Raw genomic sequence first — 26,500 nt, forward strand, 5'->3', positions numbered from 1 at the left:
TCTGCTTCTGGTCAGGAGTCTTGGATGTTGGGGAAATTATTGGGTTAATATTAACCTGACCACTTAAAAGGAAATGTGTTGGTAATCCAGAAAGGTTCACAGTGGCTAGGTCAACATGTCACACGCAGACCTTTTGCCAGTAGAATGGACGGGCTGTTGTGGAGGCAGGACAGAACAACTGGGAAAGGAAAATGGGGAAATAGGATTATTTCTTCTTTCACAGCAGTGGTGGTTGGTCTTAAATGTGTGTGAAACCAGAATTCAGGAATAGCCAAAAGTGTTGGAGGTAAATTTGGCAAATTTCAGTTGCTGTAGCTGCCACCTGGGAAGACGGAGCAGAGAACACAAATAGCAAGGGCAGCTGGCTGGAGGGCTTGTGGGGGCAGTGCCCAGGGTTTAGAGATTCCAAAATGTCTCACTGTGGCTGTGATTATAGCATAAAGTGGAGTGCAAAATGAAGAAAAATAACATTAACTAGATGAAATAGTTTATTTAAAGATGACAGAGAATTGCTAAGTCTTTTATCAGTAAGGCTGTATCTTACAACTTTGACTTTAATTCCCCATTCATCCAGTGAAGCCATTTTCACTACCTGCATGATTACTAAATTGAAAACTGGTTGGCCCTGTGGTATTAGCTCTTTAATATTTTCATAAGCCATTTTCTGTCATTACAGCTAGGAAGTCCTTTTTCACGTAAGGAAGGAAAGTGGTACATGTTACTATTGAATGGAAAGAAAATGGTTATCATGTAATCTCTTGAGATACACAATACATTATAATTGCCCTTTATAAGCACAAACATTCTCCCATCATTGTTAGCATTATTCATTTACAACACCTAGAAAATAATTTACCTAGATAACACAAATCAGATAAAAGGGTTTTACCTTCTATGATTTTAGAGCTATAATATTCATTACTGATTATATAAAAAATTTCTTGGAAAAGTCTGCCTCACCCATCAAACCAGTATACCAAATGGAGCTTCAAATGAACTAAACTGGATTTGTGGAATCATGGCCCAGTTATCTTTGCAGGTGACCTTTCTGGCAGTAGGGTGAATTGTCTGTCTGCCAGGCACATCAAAGAATTCAGAATATCCCTGAAGTGAAATGAATACTTTCACACACTTTAAATATGCATACCGAAATATTATCAGTTAAAGTCTCTGTTTGTCTCAAACTTGGTTTGGGAATGCTTCAAAGCCATCATAATCTCTAGAATTAAATGTATAATTCATCCCAGGCCTATCCCTTTAGAATCAGTATTGTGTTTTATTCCCTGCAAACACTTAATGAAGTTGGTAATTGTTTCAATAGACACAAAAGCTGGTGGGGCAGTAAATGAGAACAGATTATTGTTTTAGAATTACACTCAATTTCATGGTCACTGTGCAGTTAAAGGCATTTTTATATGGCCAAATACAAAGTAAATCGAGGGGACATAAAAATTGAGATCATAATTACAAAATCAACAATGCAGACAACATTCTCTTAGGTGAAAAAATTAATTGTTAAAGCTAGTTACATAACATGAACTCATAGAACTCTACCATGGCAAAAGGGATCATGCAATCCTAAAGCTTACCTAACAAAGGCATAGTGAGGAAGTACAGAATTTTGCCTCTCTATATAACTTTTGTAACACAACTGATAAAATACTGAATTAAATCAACATGTTAAAGAAAATATTGAGGAAATATTAAGAAGTCTGTGAGGTCTACAAAACTGTACTGGCAGGAAGAGAAATCTTGTGTCATAAAAATTGAGGGGCTAAGTTTTTTGGTTGTAAAGGAGAATATTGAAAAGTTACTTGATTGCTATGGGTAGATATATTTTTCACCTATAGAAAAGGTTTTCTGGCACCTAGAAGCTCATGGATTTTCAGCTTTGCTCACCACGGCCAGTACCTGGAATCTGATGTTAAGCAAGTGCAGCCTCCAAACACAACTTTCTCTGAATGCAGAAAAACACTGCAACAATCATCTGGAGGACTTCTGCTGGAGGGCCATTACTTAAGTCTTTACAAATATTATTTAATATAGTTTCTAGGTGAAAACTGGTATGAGTAAATGATGTATCCTAAGGGGTCCCTCCTGAGCTTGCAGTCTAGTCTCATAGCTCATCCCCTGTCGTGCATTAAGCTTTGAGAACAGGAAATCTTGCACTGCCCTGAACCTACCATAACACTTGGACGTTTGCACTAGAGTAATGACTGTACTTACATCATGCTTCAGAGCTTCAGCAAGTCACTGTCAGGGATCAAGAGGGATTATTTTTTCTTAATGCACAATTGAGTAGAAGCATGATAGAGAGGGGTTTTTTCCTTCCTTTTAAGCATGATTGGATACAGATGAAGATGTGATAGCATGGATTAGTCTTTTGACATAAAAAGGAAATCCATTTGGGGAGAGGGGGATTGGTTTATTGTTGGAGGCTCAGAGTCTTACCTATTTACAGTTTGGGGGGGAAGGAAGGAATTTCTGCCTCAGTCTGGTAGGGTATATCATAGGTTTCCTGTTCCAGGCATCGTCTCTGGCTCTTTCTGGCTCTTCTCTGCATTCCACCTAGACTATTGCTCATATTCCCTGTCTTCAAGACCAATGTTGTGTTTAATCTGTATGAGAACAAATACAGCAAAGTGAAAGGGGGTTTTATCCCTATTGAGCATACCTTCAGTCACCCTGAAAAGAACTACAAACCAAAAAGGTTTCTTACACATCCATCAGAGGTATAACATTTTAGCTTCTCCTTCCTTCCTTCCTTCCTTCCTCTTTACTATAATTCTTAAGAATTTAGCATTTAGTTCAGATTAGGAATTAGGCTGAGGTGTAGATGATATTTTACTTTGCCAGTCCAAGCACATGCAACACAAACTGCTCAATCACTCAACATGTAACAGAACTAATAGAGCTTACTCCTCTGGTGATTTAATCAGTGATGTGTTACACTACTGGAAAGAAACCTGGTGTTAGGATTTTCTTTTTTGGTTGCTTGGTTGGGGTTTTTTGTTGTTTTGCAAGCAAAGTTTTGGATCAAGCCCAGGCAATTGTAACATACTGATTTTATCCTAACCAGTTGGCACAAGTACTTCAGGATCTGGGGAGTAAGAAACTATTTCTTCCAGAACATTCATTCTCACAGGCCTTTCACTGTAAGAAGTAATATTTTTATTATATCTTTTTAAAAAGGATAACTGAAACTTTGATTATACTATAACTAAATGTTAAAAGATTTTTAACATGAAAGCTGATAGTGCACAAATGGCAAATGTATGATACTGCTCCACTTTTTTTATCTCTATTTTTACCTAAAATATAAGGATTAATGCTATGCTGTGCCTGGTCCTTTGTTGCAAGACAAAGTTTTGTTAAACTTCTCTTCAACTCTTCAGGCCTAGTCTTTGTTTGCAGTTCTCAACATTTTTGGTGACTAGGCCAGTTCACATTGCATCAGTTCACCCACTTCCAAGAAAATGTTTCCAAAGGCTGCGTGTACTTCTGAAAACATGAAGACTGAGGCACCACTGTTTTCTTTAATAACTGATGAAAATAAAATGTTAGTGATTAGAATCTATGTGGTTTTACTTGATTTGGACATATCCCACAGAAGATTAAAAAAAAAAAAAAACAGCCAACTAAAAGATCATCCATTACCAGTGGGTAATTTCCTGGACACCAAAATGCAAAATGTCCAAGAAAATTTTGCAGCTCCTCACAATTCTCTGTGTGTGGAACTGTGCACAGCAACAGATGTTTCCACTGCCACAGAATTCACTAAAAACTGCCAGGGAATTTGGCCCAGATGTGCTATAGAATTACAGTGACCCTGGTAATAGTGAAACTTTTAGAAGCAAACACCAGATGTCCAGTAAAATGGTTAAAAATGAGATCCAAATCATTTTTTTTACCACATCATCACAAACAAATACAGAGTGAATCAGCTGCAAATCTAAAGTGCTACTTTATTATTTGTCATCTCTAAGATGATTCTGTGTGCTTGACTTGCTGTGATATAGTGCCACTTGAATATAATGTCTTATAGAAAAGCTGCATTCCCAGAGGCTTAAATAACTTTGAAAAATGAATTAATTAGACAGGAATATACATTAAACTTAATACAAGGTTGTATTTTTCTCCTTAGCTCCTTTCTCTACTCATTTTGCTTGAAAAGTGATTGTGGCTGTGTGTGTGCTGTGCTGCTGCCTTAGGACAGCTTGCCTGCAGCCAGGATAAATGGGCTGCTGTCAGTGCCAGCTCATGTAGTTCTGCTTCAGCTCAAATGGTAGCAGACTCGAGCTGCAGTACCAGGGCTCCCTGCACTGCCTCATTCTGTCTCTGTAGACGTGGTAAATGTACTTCTCCTACAAAGTACAAGTATTCATTACATTATGAGGCACTGCTTTGTGGTTTCTAAGGAGTCTGTGTAGGGCAGACCCTGGAGACGATGGAAAGCATTGCATTTCTCTTGCCACTCTATTGATTATTTATGATTTTTTTATATCCCCCAGTGTAAGTTTTAGACATTCATTATCAGAACATACTTAAGCCATTTTTAGGTGTCTCTAAACCAAAAAATAATTTCTGTTACAGACCCTGAATTAAAATGTAGAATTCATGAAAGGCTGGTTGTGTTTGTTAGTGGTATAGATCTGCACAGGACAATAGACATATATCAGTATTCATAAGTTAGATTACTGTTTTTACTTAAAGCCTGAATACAGCACCACCCTGCTCTGTTCTGTCTCTGGAAAACAAATGGTAACAAGATTTTTAACTTGGAACTGGGATTATAGCCTTCATAGATTAAAAAACCAGAAAAAATATAAAGGGAGAAACACAGGTACAAAAAGGTCTTGGGTGCTTAGAGAAAAAATTAAGGAATGTATAGTCTCTGAAAGAAAAGGGGTAATTACGTGCTCCAAAGTCACTCTTAAAACGCCTTTGCAAAAAATGTGGTATATATGCTCTTAAAATAAAGAGGGCTGCTCTGACTTCTCTAAGTGATTCACTGGAGAACTGTCCATAGCTCTGTTACTCCCTATCACACGAGAAAGGGCAAAAATTTGCTTACTAAAAAGTATGTTCTTCCCTGGAAGAAAAACTCATCATAAAACAACCAGTGCATCATGACAGAATAGAAGTTAATATAAACTATAGCTTTCAGAAATACTAGTGCTTAGCAATTTAAGAGTTCTCCGTTTTTTTATTTATGCAGCTTTTTAGATGATCTTTAGCTGGCCTCAGGTGATACCCTTGTCTGAATTTTTGTAACCCAAAAGGAGAACCCAAGGCTGTTGACAACACTTCTGAGTTTTGCGGGGGTTTTCACTGTGTTGCCAGTTTTACATAGTTTCAGTACAAAATAATAGACTTGTAGCTTTTCTTGAACTATAGACACACCTTTTATTAAAAGAGACACACATTTTATTAAAAGCTCAGTGACACTCATGGACTGTTCAAAATTTTTACCTTGTAGCAAAACAGAACCCATAAAAGATATAAAAGAACCTACTGTGTTGTGTATTAATGCTGATCAAGTTGGATGCTTTTTTTTTTTTGGAGCATTGCCTGTGGATGCCCAGCACTTCAAAACACTTTACCATGTGTTCCTTCAAGACCTGCTGCAATTACAGCCCAAATTATTGCACTTGGAGCTCTCTGCCCACACTCATCTTGCAAAGCTGCTTGCAGCACAGACAGTTTCTTGTCTCCCATGGCTGTTTGCAAGGAAGCAGCCTGTTATCCCTTTTAAGAAAACATAGATGTGTTCTTATGTCCTTGCTGGCTGTACTGTCCTTAGGTAAGGTTTCCACATCTCTACACCAACTCTGTAGAATACCAGGCAATCACTGAGTTGTGTCTAGTGTTGCTTGTATCGACTTTGAAATGCTTTCTGATGATGGTGAAGAAGGAAGTAGTGTAGTTGTACATTGCAGTTACCCTCAGATGGGAGATTATGGCAAACAATGCTCCTGTAGAGGTGTCATGGTAATCTCTGGCTAATCTGTCTGAATTCTAGATCCAGCACCGAGTGGTTACCAAGCAAGCCTCATGGCATGTTTGTGAGTTACAAAGGAAACAAGATTCTCTATTGGAAACTCAGAGAAAATTAAAGATCTAGAAGAAAAGCAAATTTGATCAAAAATTACTTTGTTTTTAAAATGTTGATGGTTATAAAGGTACTTCGATTTTAAGTCATAAAATGCAGAAAGTTTTGCAACAAAAAAATCACACTGTAGACTGTAAAATAGCACATGTTGTATTTACTTGATTACTATATGAAACTATTTGTTCATTTTTTCAAACTAAAATACCTTTTATGCTTTTAAAAGTAACTTAGGAGGGAGGGTTCCTTTGTTTTGTTTATTCAATGCCCAAGTGGCAAAATTTCTTTTCTGCAGAAGAATTCAAGTTGTGAAGAGTGCTGGATCAGAAGAGTATATTGAGAAAAAGAAAACATTTCAAAAGAGATGTTCAGGTTAAACCTGCTGAGGCAGGTCTGCTGCTCAAAGAACACACTGCAAGCTTTCTTTAAAAATAAATAATCCAGTACAAACTGCCACATCACCAAGAAACAGGCTCCATCACTTTTTAAGAAAAAACTGTCAGGTTTCTTTACAGATGTCTATGCAGATGAGGACACTGTTGGCAGGTAAGACAAGACTACATAAAACAAGAGTAGATCACTGAATAATAAAATGCAATAAAAATTAGGATAATTAGCAATTAATAATATTTAGGACAGCAACTTCTACACTATTCTTTGCACATCAGCCTTGCCTGTTGATTTGGTCTCCAAAATTATTTACATAACTCTGTATCACAATCTTGTTGCAGGATTTTCATCATAAAGGTGTATCCCTGGTGCAAATCCTTGAAAAATCTGTTTCTAGTAGTTTAACAGTTAAAATTTGTTTAGAATCCTTTGGTAAATCTTTGGTAAATCTTCTTAATTTCTCAGTTATTTAACCTTACCTTCCTGGTCCATTTTCTCTTAGAGAAACTCAGAGTCAAGGTTAGTCAACTTACAAGGTAATCACATGACATTGTGATTTTATGTTGTACTATGTGCAAAAAGGACAAGCAAAATGTCATCATAGTGTGGGACTGTCATAGTACTGAATGTAGAATCTGTTTGAAAACATTGCTTCGTCTTGATTGAAAAGGGACCTTTCATGTTTAAAATGTATTGTGATTAAAGAAAAAAAATTAAGTTTGTATTAACTCCTTTCGTTTTTAGATAAGAGTAACACTGAGGAAAATGTATTAACCCATATGGTATTTTTAGGATGTTTTAGGTGCATGAGGAGTAGGAGGTATCTTTTTGGGCATTGCTCCTGCCCATTAGACAGTCAGCGCCTAATGCAGATCTTCATATGACCGAGTTTTCTTAAGCAGTGTAACCTGGGCTGGGATGAGCCTGTCTGGAACAAGGGGCTGGAGCTGGGTTTCACACCTGTGCCCACGCTGTATCACACTGCACAATGGCCCTGCAAAGGTGAAGGAAAAGATCTGTGACACTGCCTCTGTACCTGGGGACACTAGCTGTAACTGTAGAAAATTGAGCTTTTCAAGGATTTATTTTCTTACTCCTGAGTACTTAAAACTTTTCTCATTACTTTCATATAAGAGCATCCATGTTTGATGACAAATGCAGGTATTTGTCTTTAGGCAGGCCGTTGCCATTCATACAAACTTCCTCACACATCTGTGTGCCTTTCACTCCCATGGTATGTCTAGATGCCACAACTGCCTGCCAGGTGGAAATTCAAGTGCCAGTATGTGTACATGTTCATGGTGCTGTTCACTGCCTTGAACAGTTCTACGAATTCTGCACACTTTGATCTCAATACATATAGCATTTTGCTCCCTATTGGTGTAACTATCAAAAGTATTGCTGTTACAAAATCAGGGATCTTTCCTTGTTTCTCTGCTACAGATACTGTAAAGGGAGTAAGAAAAACACCCCAAAGGTCAAGATGTTAGAAGATGAAACCAAATTGTTTAGTTTATGTTTACATATATTTAATGATACCCTATTTGTTTTAATGTAAAAGAGTAGTCGTGAGCTTTTTTTGAAAATTGGGAAAACTATGCATGATTTTAGTTTGTTAAATATACTGCATAAAACCACTACTGGCCTAGTTTTACTTTAGACTTCAGGAGATGGATGTGTTTATGAGTTCAAATAATTGCAGACAAAATTTTGCACCTGCAGTTATGGTTGCCTGCAGTTCAGTTCAGTTTAAGTATCTCCATCACTGATTGCATCTGTAAGTTAAAAACATCTAAGTAACCTAAATTACAAGCACAAATAATTGCAGGTGCAAAACTCATACAAACACAAAATGATCTCTAAATGTTGGTCTTCAGAATCTCATTGTGAGTTATTCACTGTATCGTGAACCTAGATTCCTCTGGGAGAGTCACTAATCTGTATAATGACACTGAAAGCCTCTTGAATCTCATATTTAACTAGCAGATGGGAAAGAATACATGGCATCATATAACTCCCTAGGGATTATGCATGTGGATATTGAAGAGTATAACTTATTCCGATGAAGGCTAACATTAACTTGCAATCAAAAATTTCCTTCCTGAGCCACATTTTTTTCTGATGGAATTAAAACAACTTAATGTTGTATTTTTATGAAGTCACAACCAATTTAAGTAGAACACATTCCCAGGGTAAGCACAGAAATTTTGCTCATGTCATGACTTTTCATTTAATGAATCACAGCATCATTTTAACACAGAGAAATGCTGTCACTCTTTTCCAGAAAACACATCTAATTACCTCTCTGTGATTTTCTTCTTTTTTTTTTTTTTTTTTTGTTTGTTTGTTTGTTTGGTTGGTTTTTTTTTGGTTTTTTTTGTCAGATACAGGTTTCTAAGCTCATGTCCTAAAACATCTATTTTTTCGCTCTGGTATCAAAATTAAAAATCATTTTCTTGCATTCTTTAGCTTCAATAGACATAGGTGTGGAGGTACTTTAAAACAGTGACTGCTTCCTGTCGTACCAGTTATGGCAGTACTGTTGGCAAAAGGGGAAAAAAATCCGTAAATTCTCTTCTAGTGTTTGAACAACTAAAACTCCTTCTGAACAAATGAAACATTCTGCCAATCCTGACAATTCAAAATGCAATGAAGAATTTTTCTGTTTCAGAAGCTCTAGGCAAAGCTGTTTTGGCATGTCCGTAGCTTGTTCCTCTTGCAAACAAAGGGGCAGCTAGAGGGAAAGTCTTTGGGGGAAGAAATGCTGTCAGTTGTAAGAAATGAGACATGCAGACCCATTCTACAGCCTGGCTAGTGATTACATGCAGGTAATTTTTAAGAGCCTAAACCAGCTGCCAGTGATAATAACGCTGCCATTTGCACTGATTTCAACAGGAAATACATCAAACAGACCAGCTTAAGGCTTCTCAGAAGCATGGGCCAAACTGGAATTTTGTTCATTGGTGTTGGGGCCAGAGCAGAGGAAAGTGCTCGGAAGGCAGAGGCAGTGGTGGCAGGAGCCCAGAACAAGCTCTGCTGGGCTGGCAGCAGGGCAGCGGCAGAGGTGCTGCAGCAGGGCAGTGGCAGAGGTGCTGCAGCTGGCAAAGTCCTGCCTCGCTGCCTGCCAGCTCCCACCACACTCCCAGGCAGCCCCATTACTCCCTGGAAGCATTGCCAGCCCAGCTTCACAGGCCCTCAGCAGTTACAGGGTAAGGAGCAGAGGTGTGAGCCTATCTACATTTTTTAAAATCCTATATAGTTTAGTTCACATTAATCTATTAGACAGGCAGTACACAGTTACAATGTACCACTTAAATAACTAATTTATAATCATCCTTAGGGACAAAAATCAAGAACAAGACATCCTTTTTCCACCCATGGGAAACTGTTGAAGCTATGTTGTGTGTTACAATGCAAGGCTATATCTTCACCTTCCTAGATTATTTTTTCTTTGCTTGCATATAGCAAAACACAGAAAGCATGTGAGAAATATGTAAATAGTATATAAAAGTAAAAAAAGTATAAAAGACCATCATTTGAATAGAAAGAAATTTTAACCGATATTCCTTTTTTAATTTTCACTTTTTTTACTGCCACAGACACAAGCAAGAAAGGAAAAGGTTTCATCTTTCAGTTTCTTGAGGGATTTATATTTAGGTATGTCCTGTAACTCATATAAATTCAGAGTGCATCTTAGAAAGCCAAAAAATTAGCAAGGGTTTTGACCAAGAGATTGGGAGGTGATTAAAACTCATGGAAGAAAGACTCATTTCTCAGTAAGAATAATAGTCACATGGATGATGGATCATAATAACTTCATAATCTGACCCACATGCAGTAAATACAGTGATGACTGTCATTTTGAATAAGTGAGAGGGATTGATGCTGATTATTAATCCATTTCTTGGCCAGTCTGATTGCTTCTGAGCCAGCTTCTCCACTGTTAGTACTTTCCTGAAGTATCTTAATAGCTTTCACCGACTGCCTCTTCCTTTTTACCCAGTCACTTTTCATACAGTGTGTTGTCCTAACTTATTTGACAGATTTCTTTCATTAATTTTTTTTCTCCTGGTCTGCTTCTAGTATTCTATAGCTGGAAGCTTGGTCTTCTTTTAGTATGTAGTGTAAGAGTGTTACTACAGGCACAAGGTCACATATAATTCTGTTTTGCTTGCTGAAAAAAATATTTATGTTTTTTCCTAATTCCCAGGTGTTGCTATGACAGCTTTGTATAAAAAACAAAAAAAAGGTTAAATATGCTATGAAAATAAGGACCAAGTATTTAGTGCCAGTGTCTAAAATGGCAGATATCTGTATAACAGACACAGAATAAAGAAAGAAATATAGTTGCATAATAGAAATTCAGAAGCCAGCTTAGCTAACTGTGTCATTGATAGGTTCATATGGGGTTCCTGTAGAGATGTATATTTAACATTTGCAGTAGGATAATATACATAACATACTTCACAAGAAAAAACATTCTTTTTGGAGAGCAAGAGTGTCCAAGCCTGATTTTCTGTGAATGTGTCTAACCTTTAATATCTTTTCAAGTCTGCTGAACTCTGTGCCAGTTGTCCCAGAATGACACTCAGCCTTCCCTATAGCAGACCTCCTCAGCTGGGGAAATAGTTGTAAATTCTGGGATTGAGGGTGAACTACATGTGTGAACTGGTTAGTGGCTTGCAGCTCTCAAAATAAATGCCTAAATATAAGTCCCTTATTCTCAGTGGTAGGTACTAATTTGTGCCTGCCTTCACTAAGCACTTGCTTGTTTTTCTACAACTTCTGGGAATTTAAAATCTTTTAAATATCCAGCTAGGTCAACACAAAGTTATGTTATAGTTATGTTAAAGTAACATTGCCCTGCGTCCAATTATTTATTTTCTATTAGTAATAAATTCACAACATGCTACATACCATGAAAATGAAAGGTACCTTTTCCCTGATATAAATTAAATTTTAAGCAAACTTAATTATATTTAGACATACTTTCTTCCTCTTTTTGAACAACACCCAACTTTTTAACCAATCATGTCTTCATAATTCCTCCCCTTTGTTTAAATAAAACATTTCATAAAATCTGAAAGTTGTGCATTTGTTTCATGCAACTGATGTGGTCATGAAAGCCAGGTCTTTTATTTATACTTGGGATAATGCAGAGGTAATGAAAGCAGAATTGGACCTAAGAGGTTTTTTGTTTCAATTATAAAACAATGTGGGTAAATGCCTTGGGTTTGACAGCACCAAAAGAAAGGGAATATTGTGCTTATGCCTTCAATCAGCTTTATTAGATCCTTAAAGGGAAAATTATGTGAAAGGCAGAGGAAGAAAACAACAAGCTAAGCAAGATTGCAATTTCAGTATAATTCGGAGAAAATAACTGATTTAGGTTGGTCGTCTTGCCAGGGTGAATGACTCAAGGCTTCCAAACAAGAAATGGAAACCAGAAGGATAGGGAAAGCCTGCAAGAACAAATTGAGAAGATGTGATTGACTGTAATGTTTCAAAATCAACTGCTGCAAAGATGAGTTTGGGCTCTTGCCCAGAATACAATTGAATGGTGATGTTCATTTAGACCCTTAATGCTGAAACAAAATAAGATGTAGCTGTGTTTCTGTTAGAAATTTATTTGTTCTTTCCAGTGTCTCTAGCTGGGGATATGATGTCATCTCCTCTTTCTTCTATCAGACCCTGCAGTGATTGCTGTTGCTGCTGTTTCATAATTTTTCTGAACACTAGTTTTTTTGAAGGAAGGCTTGAGTCCAGGTGATAATATCTCTCAAATGTGAAATGTCATCATTGTTCATTTGAAAAAATTTGAAAACATTTCATACTCTGTGAGCAAATAGGCTAACTCAATTGGCCAAGCAAAGCAGAAGGATAAGATTGTTGTGTGTGTGTGTACATTTTTGACTGGCAAAGCCAGTCAAGTTTTTGTTACTATCATGCTAGTTTTTTTAATTAAGTAAATGGCTCATTCTGCAAAGATTGAAATAACTCTCTTTAATGGGTACAATTTGTAAAATGTTATTTGTAAAAGTTGTGGGCAGCTGCTTGTCCTCCACCTCAGGCACAGGAGGTTCTAAAGGCAACTACACTTTATGCAAAAAATTAGTCGGTTGACAATAGGCAGTGATGGGATGGCATTGTCTTCTACTTCCTCTTTTCATTTATTCCTTTCATCTTACTGCCTGTGCTTACTAACCTTTTTTCTGTTTCTATTTCAAATCAGGAAGGGAAAAAAACCCTAAACCACAGCTCATAATTAAATACTGAGCTAGCTCTTACCATGTTTACTGAATTACATATTGCATATATGGATGTATATCCTCAACGTTTCATGTGTTTTTAGATTTCTAAACTTAATGTGTTCCATAGGAATAGACCTTAACTCCTTCTTGCCTGTTTTCCATGAAGATATTTGCTTCCAAAGAGGAAGGAGGAATAAAGCAGTGAAAGCCACTTACAGAACCCTTCACATTTTAGGGTTTCATAGAGCCATGAATATAATTACTCAGCTCTGCAGATTCTTCTGGTTCACAGTAGAGGTTCCTCCAGCAGAAAGTCTTCAGTGTCAGCCTTATAATAAGCAGATCAGCCTGACATCAGGTGCAGAGTGGTATCTTTGCACACCTATCTCTGCTGCAGTGTGGCTGCAACTGGTAAAGTCCTTAAAAGAGGACTTCAAACCAGGAGCCCTGAAGGATGGGAGGAGTTACTACAGGTCTGAGGGAGCGATGGAGAGGCTGCCAAGCAAAGCACCTGGGCTGCTGTGAACCACAAGGAACACAATGGGAATAAACAGGGCTCAGCTGGGGTCACCTCAAGCATCTGCATGAGAGTGAGGAGGTTTCTCTGAGGAGACTGCACACCAGGGCACACAACATGGGACATAAACATGAGGAACTGGAGATCTGTGTGCAGCTGCAGGGGTAGGATCTCATCAGGATCCCAGGGATGCAGTGAATGCACTGAGTGCTGCTGTGGAGGGATACAGACTGTTTAGGAAGGGCTGGCCAGGAAGACAACTGGAGTGCATGGAGCTCTGCCTGAGGTTGAATGATGAGAGTTTATGGGTAAGGACTAAAGAACAGGTCAATAGTGGTGACTTGGTGGTAGGAATCTACTATGGGCTGCCTGACCTGGAACAAGCAGATGGGGCCCTGTAGAGACAGCCAGAAGCAGCCTGATGTTTGCAGACCCTGATCCTTAATGGGAGCTTCATATTTCCTGGAGGGACAGGGCATAAGCCATCCAGCAGCATTAATGATAACTTCTTGATACAAGTGAGAGTCAATGAGAAGTGTTCCACTGGAGCTGAACACAAATGAAGAAAGCCTCATTGGGGTGATGGTCAAAGTGAGCCTTGGCTGTTGTGACCATGAGGTGGTGGAGTTCAGATCCTGAGAAGAGGGAGCAGGGTAAAAAGCAAGTTCATAGCCCTAGACATCAGGAGAACAGACTGTCACTTTTTCAGAGGTCTGCTTGGAAAAGTCCCATGATAAAGGGCTCTGGAAGGAAGAGGGGTACAGGAAACCTGCATAATAATCAAGGATCACCTCCACTCAAGTCTGTGCCAGCATGCAGAAAGTCAGGCACGCAGAAAGATCTCAAGAGGCCTGTGTTGTTGAGCCTTGTGCAGGAGCTCCTGGCAAAACTCAAACATAAAAAAGAAAGCAAAATACAGAAAGTGGAAGCAGGGACAGGTAACAAGAGGGGAGTATGGAGACAGCCTGAGCATGCAGAGACTTGGTTGGGGAAGTCAAAGCCTACCTGGAGCTGAGCTTGGTATGAGATGTCAAAAGCTTCTGTAAGTGCTTACTGAGGTGGATTGAAAACTGGCTGAATGGCCAGCCCCAGAGGGTGGTGGTCAGTGGTACAAAGTCTGACTGGAGGCCAGCAACTAACAGTGTGCCCCAGTGGTCAGTACTAGATCCAAGTCTGTTCAACATCTTCATTAATGTTCTGAATGATGGGGCAGGGTGTACCCTCAGCAAGTTTACTGATGATACAAATGTGGGAGAGTGGCTGGTATACCAAAGGGTTGTACTGCCAGTTGGGTGGACTTTGACTTGCTGGAGAAATGGTCTGACAGGAACCTCAGGAAGTTCAACAAGGGGAAGTGTGAAGTCCTGTGCATGAGGAAAAATAATTCCACACACCAGTGTTATATTCAGGGCCAATTAGCTGGAAAGCAGATTTACAGCACAGCACCTGTAGGTCCTCATGGACACCGAGCTGGGCATGAGCTACCAATACAGCCTGCAACCAAAGGGACTACTGATATCCTGGGCTGCTTTAGCAGGCTGCTTTAGCTGCCAGCAGGTCAAGGGAGGTCTTTACTTCCTTCCCCCCACTCGGCACTGGTTAGACCACAGTTGGAGTGCTGGGTCATTCTGGGCTCCCCAGAACAAGAGAGACGTAGACATAACACAAAGAGTTCAGTTGAAGGACCACTAAAATGATTAAAGGACTGGAGCACCTTTCTCATGAGAAAAGACTGAGAGAGGCAGAACTGCCTGGAGGAGAGAAGGCTCAGAGGGAAATCTGATCAATGTGCACAAGTACCTAAAGGAAGGGTCTCAGTGACAGGAGGCAATGGACACTAAGTGAAGCACAAGGGGGTCCATATGAACATCAGGAAACACACTTCTACTGTGAGAGTAACTAAGCACTGGCACAGGCTGGCCAGAGAAGTTGAAGTATCTCCTTCCTTTAAGGGTAGTATCTCATTCTTTGGAGGTACTTAGAAGCTGTCTGGACATGATCCTGGACAACTGGCTCTAGGTTGCCCTTCCTGAGCAAAGGGTTGGGTCTGATGATCTCGAATGCTCCCTTTCATCATCAACTTTTCTGTGATTTAGAAGCAATGGATAATTGGTTTTCATATTTTTAGTTCCCATTTCTTTAGAACTTTCAAATATTCTACTGCCTGGTCTAATGGTGACCTGAATCACTGGTGTTTTGACATTGACTTGTGGTTTAATGCTGGATTGCTCTTTAGGAGCTGCTACCTGCCTTACAATATTGCTAAGATGACAAATGTACTGCTCCAATTCCTAGTATAGCCTTTCTACATTCTCTCTGAAAAGTTTTCTCTAAGATCCTCAGACTGTGGAAATGTTATGAGGCTTAGATATCCAATAGCTGCATGCATTTTAAATATACAAAAAGGCAACCTGGAAAAGGAACCTGTTGTGCTGTGTAAGGCTGGGTAATGCTGCTGCATGTTTTTAAAACTGATTTGTTGTTCTACACTGCATATTTCTCTGCTTAGGCATCTCTTACTAATGAACAAATCCAGATTGAGTCTCACTTTTTGTATTTCAGGAAAAAATTTATGGAATTTTCACATATTTATTGCTGATTTCTTTATATCATCTCACCAGCACATTTTATATTTGGTAGTACATTAGTTGTTTAGCAAGTAAGCAGAGAGTATCATTATTTGTCTGTATGCCTGGAAATGCTGAAAGTTTAATTGCTTTACTCAAAAGTGAAAATAGAATTGGCAGTATGGTATTGATATATTTTTTACCCATACAAAAATAATTTCTTTTTTTTTCTTCACTAGATTACTTGGCTTCTACAAAGGAATACTTCCTCCCATTTTGGCTGAGACACCCAAAAGGGCAGTGAAGGTAAAAACCCCACGCTTCCTCCCTTAAAAGTATAACTAGGGACAGTGGCAGCTGTAAAACATTTTATTTCTCCCCCACTGACTGAGATTAGAATCTTAAACTTATTTGGCATATTAATCCTCTGATTTTTACTAGGAGGAAAGTTTCCTGTTGATAGCACAATAAAAGCTGTCCTTGATTAAGAAGTGTAGGATAAGGCTCGTAAACGTTAAGCTAATTTTGATCTGTGTATCAAATGTTACTGAAAAAAAAAGTTTGCAATTATTTTATATTGTCAGAATTAATAAAATGTTTAAGTTATATTTTAGCCTCATAAGTGCCTCTGATTTACGTATTTTGTTTTACTGAAAATGCCTAGCAACTTGCAAAGCAACTAACAGCTTAATAAATTAACACAAGAAACCATTAAAGAAGCCACTAATAAGTACTTATTTAGTAGGTTTGAAGTGCTGCCCAGAGTTTTTTTGTGCTCCAAAGAGCACTCTGCTCAATACTCTATCTTTTTAAGAGACTGAAGATCGTAATGGATACGACTCCTCATTGTGCAAAATATTTTACTCCAGCTCTCTTACAGTTGTAGATACTAGCCTATCAAAGTGTATTTTCTGTCAAATGTTGATCTGATTTTCTTTTATTATCCTTTATTTTCATTTGTAGAACAGGATTTTAGTAACATTCCTAAGCGAAATACTTCAATACATCAATTTTTTCAGTTGAGCCCTTCAACCTTTTTAATTAAAACCTAGTTATTAAGCACATCATTCTAAGGTTCTAAATCTATCAAAGCAACCATTGTGTTAAGAGCAAATGTTTCTTAGTCTTTTACTTCAGGACTTTGAAGTTTCCATAGTTGCAAAAAATGTGTCTAAAAGCAGTTATTATACAGAATGTCTTGATTTTCCTTTCTTTTTTTTTTTTTTTTTTTTTTTTTTTTTTTTTTTTTTTTTTTTTTTTTTTTTTTTTTTTTTTTTTTAGATGGGTTTTTTTTTTTTTTTTTTTTTTTTTTGTTGTTGTTGTTGTTGTTGTTTCTTTCTAAAAGGGCTGCATATGATTCTGGTCCTTAGTCTGCAATTAATCATTCACATTCCAATTCCTTTACAGAGGAATAATATTTGTTTAAAGTGACAGGATGTGACCTTGTAACAGAATCCTAAAGGAGTTCTGGTAATGTCATCTTCTTGCCTGCACTGGCATTTTAGATGCAAGTGACATATGTCACTTATCTCAAAATTATTTAATAAAACCAGGAAAACTAAAGTCCGGTTAAATGGCAAATGGCAGTGAAGAATAGATGGATAATATTTAGAAGATTCCTAATAATTCATTTTCTTCATATTGTGATGCTTCCTCTGCCTCTTCATTTAATTTCATTTGAAACAGGATAAAGTAAATCTGTTTGTGCTTTTTAGATTCCAGCATGTATTAAAATACTAACCCATTTGATTTCTCCTACCATTTTCAGTCATTCACAAACTTCGAATCACTTTCCTTTACTCAAATTTATTTAATTGGCTTAAACCCCATGATATTCAATATAATTATAGAATAATAAAAAGATTTTTAGTTGGGAAGGATCTCTGAACAAAGCAGAGCTGACTTCATGGTTACATCAGGATGTTCAGATGCCTTGTCTAGTTGAGTTCTGAAATCTTAAAGAATGGAAACTGCAGCCTCTCTGTGCTTTTCCTCCAGTCCTTAATTCTTTTACTGTGAAGAATTTTGCCTTCTATCCAGTCCAAATCCTCCTGTTGCAACCTTTGTGTGTTTCCTCTCATGCTTCTTTTGCTGGCCTCTGAGAAAGTCTGACTTTTCTGTATAAAATTTGAATGGTGGGAAACAGAACTTAAATCACCTTAGTTTTCTTGTCTCCAGGCTAAACAGACTCAGTTCTCTCAAACTCTTTTACATCAAGAGCTACTGGCTCCTTTAATGTCTTACTTGTCCTCTCTTTGTGGGATGCTTTCTACCTAGTTCTTGGGCATTTATGTGAGAGCTGAGTTTTCTGAAAACATGAGAATAAAGCTTAAATGTTAAACATGATAGGGTTTTAATTTAATTGTTGAATTCTTTTATTATTTACAATATTCCTTTAAATTTGCTGCTCTTCCAAGGACATCAGGATAACTTTTTTGAGACATCAGCTGTATTCTACATTAGAAGAATTCAGTGAGAGAACAGTAATGTAAGAATGAACAATAATGTAAGGCTGAACAATAATGTAAGAACCTGTATAATGGAACAATTCAGTGTCAGATGTCATAGGCCAGTACAATTTTTAACATCGAAAGTGGAATTTGTACCCAGGCTTTGACCTGAAGAGAATCCAAATCCAACCTATCAAATTTCCACTAACCTTATTTGGCTATGACCCCAAAGGAAAAATCATTGCTTTCTTTGGCCCACCCTCCAACCTTTATTCTTCTAATAGTTTTCCTCATTGAAACGAGCCTCAAGCTGTCCCTTCCTGACTGCCTAAATGACTAGTGAGATTTAGAGGAAGACTACATTCAGGCCAATGATTCTGAGATTTGAGAAAGCACAGAAGGAAAAGAGGCACTTTCTAGGTTCCAGTAGCTTCTTTTTATGTGTGTAATGAAGTTTTTTGAAAGCTTCTTGTTACTGTGTCATAAAAGTGAGTAGAGAATAGACAAGGGAGATTTTGTACTGAAAAGAAATGTACTTGTGCTACTGGAATATTCTATTTATCTGGTGCGTATTTTTGCAAGTAAAAATAAAGCTATTAAAATGAAGTTATTTAGCCCCAGTTTTTCAGTTAAGTGTTGAAGATAAAGCTTCATTTTTAGTCCACTATGTTCTCATGTCTGTCTTACTATTTTTTTTTTCTCTTTTTATTTCCCTTCTAAAAAGAAAGCTGGTATTTCTGGAAGATGAAAAGTCAGGGTTTATAACTTTTTGTTAGATTGAACTTGGAGGAAAGAAATGATGGTGCCAATACAATGGTTAACAGATGAACTTTTGGGGCAAATTTATATTGCTCATGTGTTCCCAGACATCTTGTTTCAAGCATATATTTTTATCTTAGCATTATTGAGACATCTGGTAAGTACTTTGGCTATTTTCTGTGTAACTTCAATTAAAGTGTATCTTTGCCAGATGGACAATATTGGTTACTATATACACAAAAGCATGTTTTAAATACGCTTATTCTGAGAAATTTTTTTGCACAAAGATATTAATACAACTGTAGAGGAAAAGACAAATTATGCTGTGTTTTTAAAAACATTTTAGGTGGATGTATATAAAGTCATATGATACATTATTAAATCATGTTTTTTTTTAATTGTATGTATACTAGCCACTCTAGTACACCCAGCAACATTTATATTAAATTTTATTGCTAGAGATTTTTTTCTTTTAAAAATTATTTAAAGCATAGTCACTATTAAGTAGTTATTTTATTTATGACTCTAGGAAGCTATTGATTTTAAGGTAACATTTTAAAGACCAAAAAAATTGCTGGGTAATGTAATTCTGCTTTTATTACAACTATTTTACAGATCTGTAACACTATGGAAAACATTAAGGAATACCAGAAATTCCATTAAAGGTTAAGAGGGTAACAATGACTAGAAAAATGCTGGAGAGAGAATAAAGTAAATTTTATCACAATAAGAAATTAATTTAGTTCAGTGAAGCAGCTTACCCTCCCACTTTGTTAGACCTCTATTATACCTTCAAAAAGATAGAGCTAGAGTTTAAGCAACACTTGATCTTTTGATTATTGTCAAGGCCAATGCAAAAATTTTAAACATATTTGCAAGATGCTTGCAAGGTTAATGTTCAATCTTTACACTCTTTGGAAGGTAGTCAAAATCTGGATCCCAGTTCTAGGACCTTTTCTGCAAAATGATATAATAATCCCAGCTGAGGATATAAAAAAAAATCTGTCCAGTGACCAGAGTATCAGCCCATCAGTTTCCAGAATTTAACAACCCAATTTTGCTTATGTATACATATTCCCTCTTGCTTTAAGACAGTGGCATTATTAACACATTTACACCCAATTCTCAGATGGTTTTGGTATGATTCTAGTGAATTCTATGACTTTTCATTTGAAGCAGGTCTTGATTGAAAAATTTTATTGACTTTGCCATAGGACAAGGCTCTAAACAAGTTCAAATGAAAAATGTGGTGCTTATTACTTATGTTCCTTTACGTGGTTTATGGAATAGCTGCTTTGTTCTGATAGGTCTGTAGTACTGAACCGTGAGGGACAGAGCTTGCCTTCTTTGGCTGAGACTCAGCACAGGCCACACAGTCTTTCTCTCTTGTCTTAAAAACTCTACTCCCTTATGTTTCTTATGATTCCCACATCTCCATTGGTCTCATTGCTCATTGCCTTCCTCTCATGGTGAAGCAGTTTTGTTGTCTCATGCATCAGCAGATGTTGTGTGGAGGGATTGTAGTCCCCTCTGTGGTCACAGAATTCACCAACTTTCCAAGGATCCTACCTTCATTTGAACCAGCTTGCTCTGAACTAATCACATGTTACAGGCCAGCATTGGAAAGCAGACAGGAAAGTTAAAAGTTCTGGCTATTTACTTTTGCTAGACTGGGATGTGACAGCTCTTGTGCTAGGAGATATGAACCTGCACTGATGCAGTCTTGGTGGAACTGTGAGAGGTTTTTGTTCTTCATTCCCATCATAGCAGACATGCTGTGTAAAAGCCACTTTATTTTGCATGCAAAGATGTGAATGTTTCTTACACAGATTACAGGACTCACAAATAGCAAGCTAGTGGTTAGGGACCTTGTGTTGTTCCATGTGTGAAGACTATGTGGAATAACACCTCCAATGTTTTTGGTGTTACCTAGAATTCAGATACCTACTCTTCTTAGCCCACAATTTCTGCCACCCTCATGCTAGAGGATCATTTTCACTGCACTCAGATCTGTCTTTTGTGATAGCAACTAGACTGCTTTTCCAGTGACTTCAGTAAAATGTTTGCAGAATATGAATTTAAGACACTATGGGGTTTGTTCTGTAATCTCCTTCATAAACTTTCAAACTCCCCCATTCACAACTTAAAGATTTTTCCCCCATTGTTCTTATTGGAAGACTGTGTCAAGATTCTTTTAGTTGCAAGAAAGCTTCATCAGTTCTCCAGTCACATTCTACTTATAAGTATATATTGCTTTTACACCTAGTTTCTTTATGTTACATATCTTCATTGTGTTACATTCTCTTGCAGCATCTCTTTTGCTAAACTAAACAAGGAAAGCAGTTATTCTCCTTCAGTCTTCATTCTTAAAGCAATCTCTAAGCTCTCCTTAATGGTGCTGGTAGCCCTGTTTTGAATATGATGTAATCTGAGTTGTTTTTTGAATAGTAGCCTAGATTGTGTGCTGTATTTCAGAGGGCACCTTCCCAACAATTTGTAAAATGTCACATATACTCTTTCTCTAGAGTATATCTTGACCCATGCATCTTTGTGTCCACAGACAAGGAGCTAGGCAGCGAAAGTCTGTTTGTGTGTGCCAACAGGAAGCTTCCTCCTAACTTCAGTGCAGTCAGAGCTATTCTAAACCTTCTTCTTGGAAGAACAAATCCATTCATTTATTATGCTTTGATTTTTATAAGAATTCACAGAAGTTATTCTTAAAACTAATGGGTTTGGGTGTCAAGACATTGTAGGTTGCAAAGTGAGCCTTTGCAAATGCCTTTTACCATGTTGGTGCAGGTGAAGCTGATTTTACTTTTTTCTTGATATTCAAACACCCATGAGCAGAGCTTTCAAGACATTCTCTAAGGGATTGCAGATGCTCAGAACTTTGAGGTGCCACTGTTTGAAAGCAGACAATTGACTGAAAGATTTATTTGTAAAGAGAGAACAGGAAAAGAAATGTACCTGTTGACAGTAGAAGATTATAAAAATGGCAGAATTTCCATCTTCAAAATACCCAATTATATCTCTCTGATGAGAAGCAGACTAGTGTTTGAGAAATGCAAAAGTGATTGCATCACATTACATTAAGGATGTGGGGGTGATTTCTTGGGAAAACTGTAATATCTGCTACTACATTTACATTAGTATATGAAAGTTAATGCCAGAGGAAAAGTTTATAAATTTAAATTGGTCCTACATGATGTAAGTGAACTCTTAGATAAAGCATTACTTGAATTGCACTTATGCTGCTGTTATGCATGACACACTAATAAAATCAGTTTTGAAGCCTGATTGTCTACTCTTGCACATCTAACACTGCTACAGAAAGTGTGAAATAAAAGTGGCTTACGTTTATTTTGCAGAACTGTGTGCAGCTGCTCAGGATATGAGGTAGTGAAACTCCATTGTAGTCTGCTTTTTACTAATTTGTATAAGTAACTAATAATTTTTTTCAATTCAATTTCAGTACTCTGCTTTTTACTAATTTGTATAAGTAACTAATAATTTTTTTCAATTCAATTTCAATCTATCTTCTATTCACAGTTTTTTACCTTTGAACAATATAAGAAGCTTCTGGGATATGCGTCATTGCCACCAGGACTGGTATGTTTGGATGCAGAACTTCGTGCTCTGATGTAATATGTGTCTGCTGAACAGTCTGTCTCATCTGCTTCCTCCCACAGAAGAAGCCCAAAATTAAAGGGTCCAGCTCAATCCAGAGTTTTTCAAAACAGACCTGTCCCTTGATAAGAAAATATTGATAAGAATATATCAAAATTGATACATTATGTTTTATATCAAGTGTCCTCAAAATAATTCCCTACAACAACATTCATGAACAGGGATAGCAACAGTCACCATGGAAGAGTCTGTATACAGCTTGTCATTCTTAATTCTTATGAAATAACAAAAAAAGTTGAACATTATCAATATTTATTTATTCATGTTGTCGTGTATAGTTTAACACTTCAACCTCGCAGTGCTATTCTCCAAGGCACAGTACAACTATAACAAAAATAGAGATCTTGGTCTTATTTTAAAAACTTTATAAAAGAAACAATTATTGATAAGAAATTGCTACTTCCTTTGAGGTCCTTTGCTACTTCCTTGGTTTTAAAATAAAATGCAGGTCATACATATACACAGAAATGTTTTAATGCGAATATGCAGCTTGCATGTGTAATCTGCATTCTCATGTGTAGATCTTTATTCTGCTATTGTGCATTTTTATAAGAGCTACTGCTTCTTGTGGTGTAAGAATGTAAATCATAGTAAATACCTATTTTTCATGATGATAACATCATAACTTTAGGAAACAATTGATCTTTTTAAGGCTGTGATATAAGAGTTTTGGTAATTTCAAGTCTCTTTAAAAGAGTATTGCTTCCAGTTACATCTCCCTTTAATTGCAGCGAGTGAATGGTCATGGAATTCTATTAACTAGGTTAAAGCAAGTCTCCTCTTTCTCTTAATTATTCCACTGGCCATATAGCTGTTTGCAGTCTCTCCTATTTTTTCTGGTATTTTTCAGCAGTTGTCATCCTTAGGCGTATATAGAGAGACTGATACTTGTTCTCTAGCAAGTGGAAAGAACAGAGTTGAAGGTTCTATGGTACCCCAGCACTTTTCTGGGGGGGAAAAAATAGGCTGAAAACTTGTAAACATGCTATTGCATGTTTACAAGCTGCCCAAAAGCTGCTGTGATTCATAAAACAGATACAGCAGTGCTTAGAACAATCAGAAATCCCTCATATTTTTGATGCAGTACTGTTATTATAGAGGCATTTTTGGTCCTAAGGTAGTGAGGGAAAAAGAAGACTAAGGGGGATTCTGGTCTAAGCCAGGCAGAATGTTTCTATGTACCTCAACAGACCTCATATCAAGGCAATATGTATTATTAAAAGACAGGTGGATACATTAGCATCATCTTCCTACTGGCTTCCCTCTCATGGTTGATGATGAAATGTTCCCATCTTACTGGAAAAAACAATTTATTGGTAACACAATCTTCTCCAAAGGCAGTAAGACTGGTGTTTGCCACTACCCCTCTAACTTTTCATTCCTGTCTTTCTTGAGCTCTCAGGAGTCCCTGCTCAAATCCCTCTGCATTAAGTAAGTTTTTTCTCACGATTGTTTTTTCCCTTACTATTGTTTCTTTGAATTTCAGCAAATGGATTCATTAGAATGTATTTTGGTCCTGGGACTTTTTTCAGCACCTAGAGAGTTTGGGGATGTTAAGTGAAGGCAATAAATGTGTAAAGTGATCATTAAACTTAACGTCTCTGAATTTTCTCAATTGACCTAAATATTTTAATACTATTTTTTGTTTAAAAAAAACTTAAAATGTTGTGCCATGAGGGAAAGCAAAGCAGTGAATATTTCCATATCTATGACTGAAATGCCACCAGCTTCTAAGTAAATGGAGTTAATTCATCCTTGCAATGAATGCTGACATTTCCCCGTGTGCCACTCATTCCTGTTTCAACCTTTCTAGGATTTTTAACTACTAGGTGAACATTCCTACTTGTGCAATTTGCTTAAGTACTGAACTATTTTATTTTTTTACACGTATTTTAAAGTTAATATTTTAGTGTTATGTGCTTAATGCTCAATTCAGGGATTTTATTTTTTCCAGTGCTGCATAACTACACTTATATTTGTGTTATTATTCAGAGTCTGCCCAAAGATAACATGAGGACATTCTTTTGCCACTTTTTCCATGTTTGCACAATCATTTGGTACCATATTTTCCCTTCTAGCTGAAAAGAGAATACATGGACATGGAGTGCTACAATATTTTGTTTTGATTGTTTTGGAATATGGTTTATGGCTATTGTCATATTGTCTTCATGAACTGTCAGCATTTATCAAGGGCTAAAGTTGTTTAGCAATAGAATACTGCTGCATTGCTGTAGTCTTGCAGTTTGCATTGTATCCCTCAGTTTCACAATCTGATGTAGAGGAAGTATTACTCCTTAATACTCAATTTTCATTTGAACTCTCCTAGGCATTTGCTGTTGCTGGCTTGGGATCTGGGTTGACAGAGGCAGTTGTGGTTAACCCGTTTGAAGTAGTGAAGGTTACCTTACAGACCAATAAGAATGCCTTCACAGAGGTAGGAAAACTGCTTCCTTCCCCTTTTTCCATTTTATTTGGCATAATGCACTTTGAGGTTCATATTTAGAGCAGAATGTCTGTAATATATTGGTGGATGCAAATGATTTCCCCACAAGCTCAACAGAAACGGAAGAGACCCAACAGCCAATGCCCTCAGGTGTGCAGAGATGCCTGCAGTACTGTCAGAGGCATCAGCACCTCCCCTGTAAATATTCTGAAATGCACCTTCATCCCTTCTGAGCAGCCAGCAACCCAGCACTGTGAGGAGTTGCAATCCAGGAGTACAAACCTGAGCCCCTTGGACACAGCACATTTACCCCAGCAGCGGAGGTTAGCATAAAACACCACGGCCCTGTGCCCTAGACAGAGTCCAGCTGCTGTACTTTATGCAATGTTTCTTGGATGAAATTACTTACAAGACTTCACTTTTATTAGCACAAACTGGAAAATTGTTATATAACAAGTACATTGATAATTCAAATTCTTGCCTAACTTCAGAGTTCTGTTGTTCAAATATTGTTTCGTCCAAAGGAGTAATTGTACAAAACATTGGCCACGATTCTGGGTACTGCTGAAAGGGGAAAAATATTAAACTGGAAAACAGTGATTCATGAAAATCAAGTGTTCTCAGGAATGCACTAGCTTCTATTAATTTTAATACGGAACATGTTCCAGGATAAAGGGAAGGAAGGCAGTAATGAAGTTCCTTTTTCCTTTTCTCGTTTGTTAAAAATAACAATTGTCAAACCATCTTTTTCAAAATCTTTTGAGGAATCAGCTGTACCATGGCAGAAGTGCCAAATGACATAAGCATTCACATGAAAAGGTTAGCTGAATCCCTGGTGGGACATGATTTTTGCATATTCTACTATTAAGTTTTGACTGAGTTAATACTTGCATGCCTTGTAGCACTCATCTGCACAAATTGAACAGTTTTGGGGGGTGCACAGTAAAGAGATTTATGACCTGGCCATTTACATAATCTGTTGGGGCCAAGCTCCTCAGCTACACTCTGGAAAAATACAGCTACTGATTTCCACATGTCATAGAGTAACTGGTACCTACTCCATAACTCATCCCGAAAAGCATTTTCTTCCAGAATAAATTTTAAAATGTTTGGTATACTCCTGTTCAATTCTCAATGCATATGAAAGACATGTTTATTTGCTGCAAGTCTCCAGTCTAGACATTTTTTAAACTTGGGCAGCAAAGCCACTGAACAGATAAATAATGCAGAGCAGGAGTTTAGGATCCTGGAAGAAGAGAGACTGAAAGTAGGAAAAAGCAATGTGTGAGAGGATCTGTCTCTCAAGAAGATGATGTGATAAAAATTA

General features: G+C 37.3%; 1 protein-coding gene across 1 annotated transcript in view; it reads left to right on the forward strand.

Moving 5' to 3' along the window:
• The window catches only part of SLC25A21 (solute carrier family 25 member 21), a 123,917-nt gene that overhangs the window by 84,557 nt on the left and 12,860 nt on the right, over positions 1-26,500 (forward strand). The window contains exons 4-6 of the mRNA XM_014311524.2: positions 16,074-16,140; positions 22,593-22,652; positions 25,057-25,164. Coding sequence (XP_014166999.1) covers positions 16,074-16,140; positions 22,593-22,652; positions 25,057-25,164 — 235 coding nt within the window. The remainder of the gene's footprint in view (positions 1-16,073; positions 16,141-22,592; positions 22,653-25,056; positions 25,165-26,500) is intronic.

Source organism: Geospiza fortis, unplaced genomic scaffold, assembly GCF_000277835.1.
Source record: "Geospiza fortis unplaced genomic scaffold, GeoFor_1.0 scaffold54, whole genome shotgun sequence".
NCBI lineage: Eukaryota > Metazoa > Chordata > Aves > Passeriformes > Thraupidae > Geospiza > Geospiza fortis.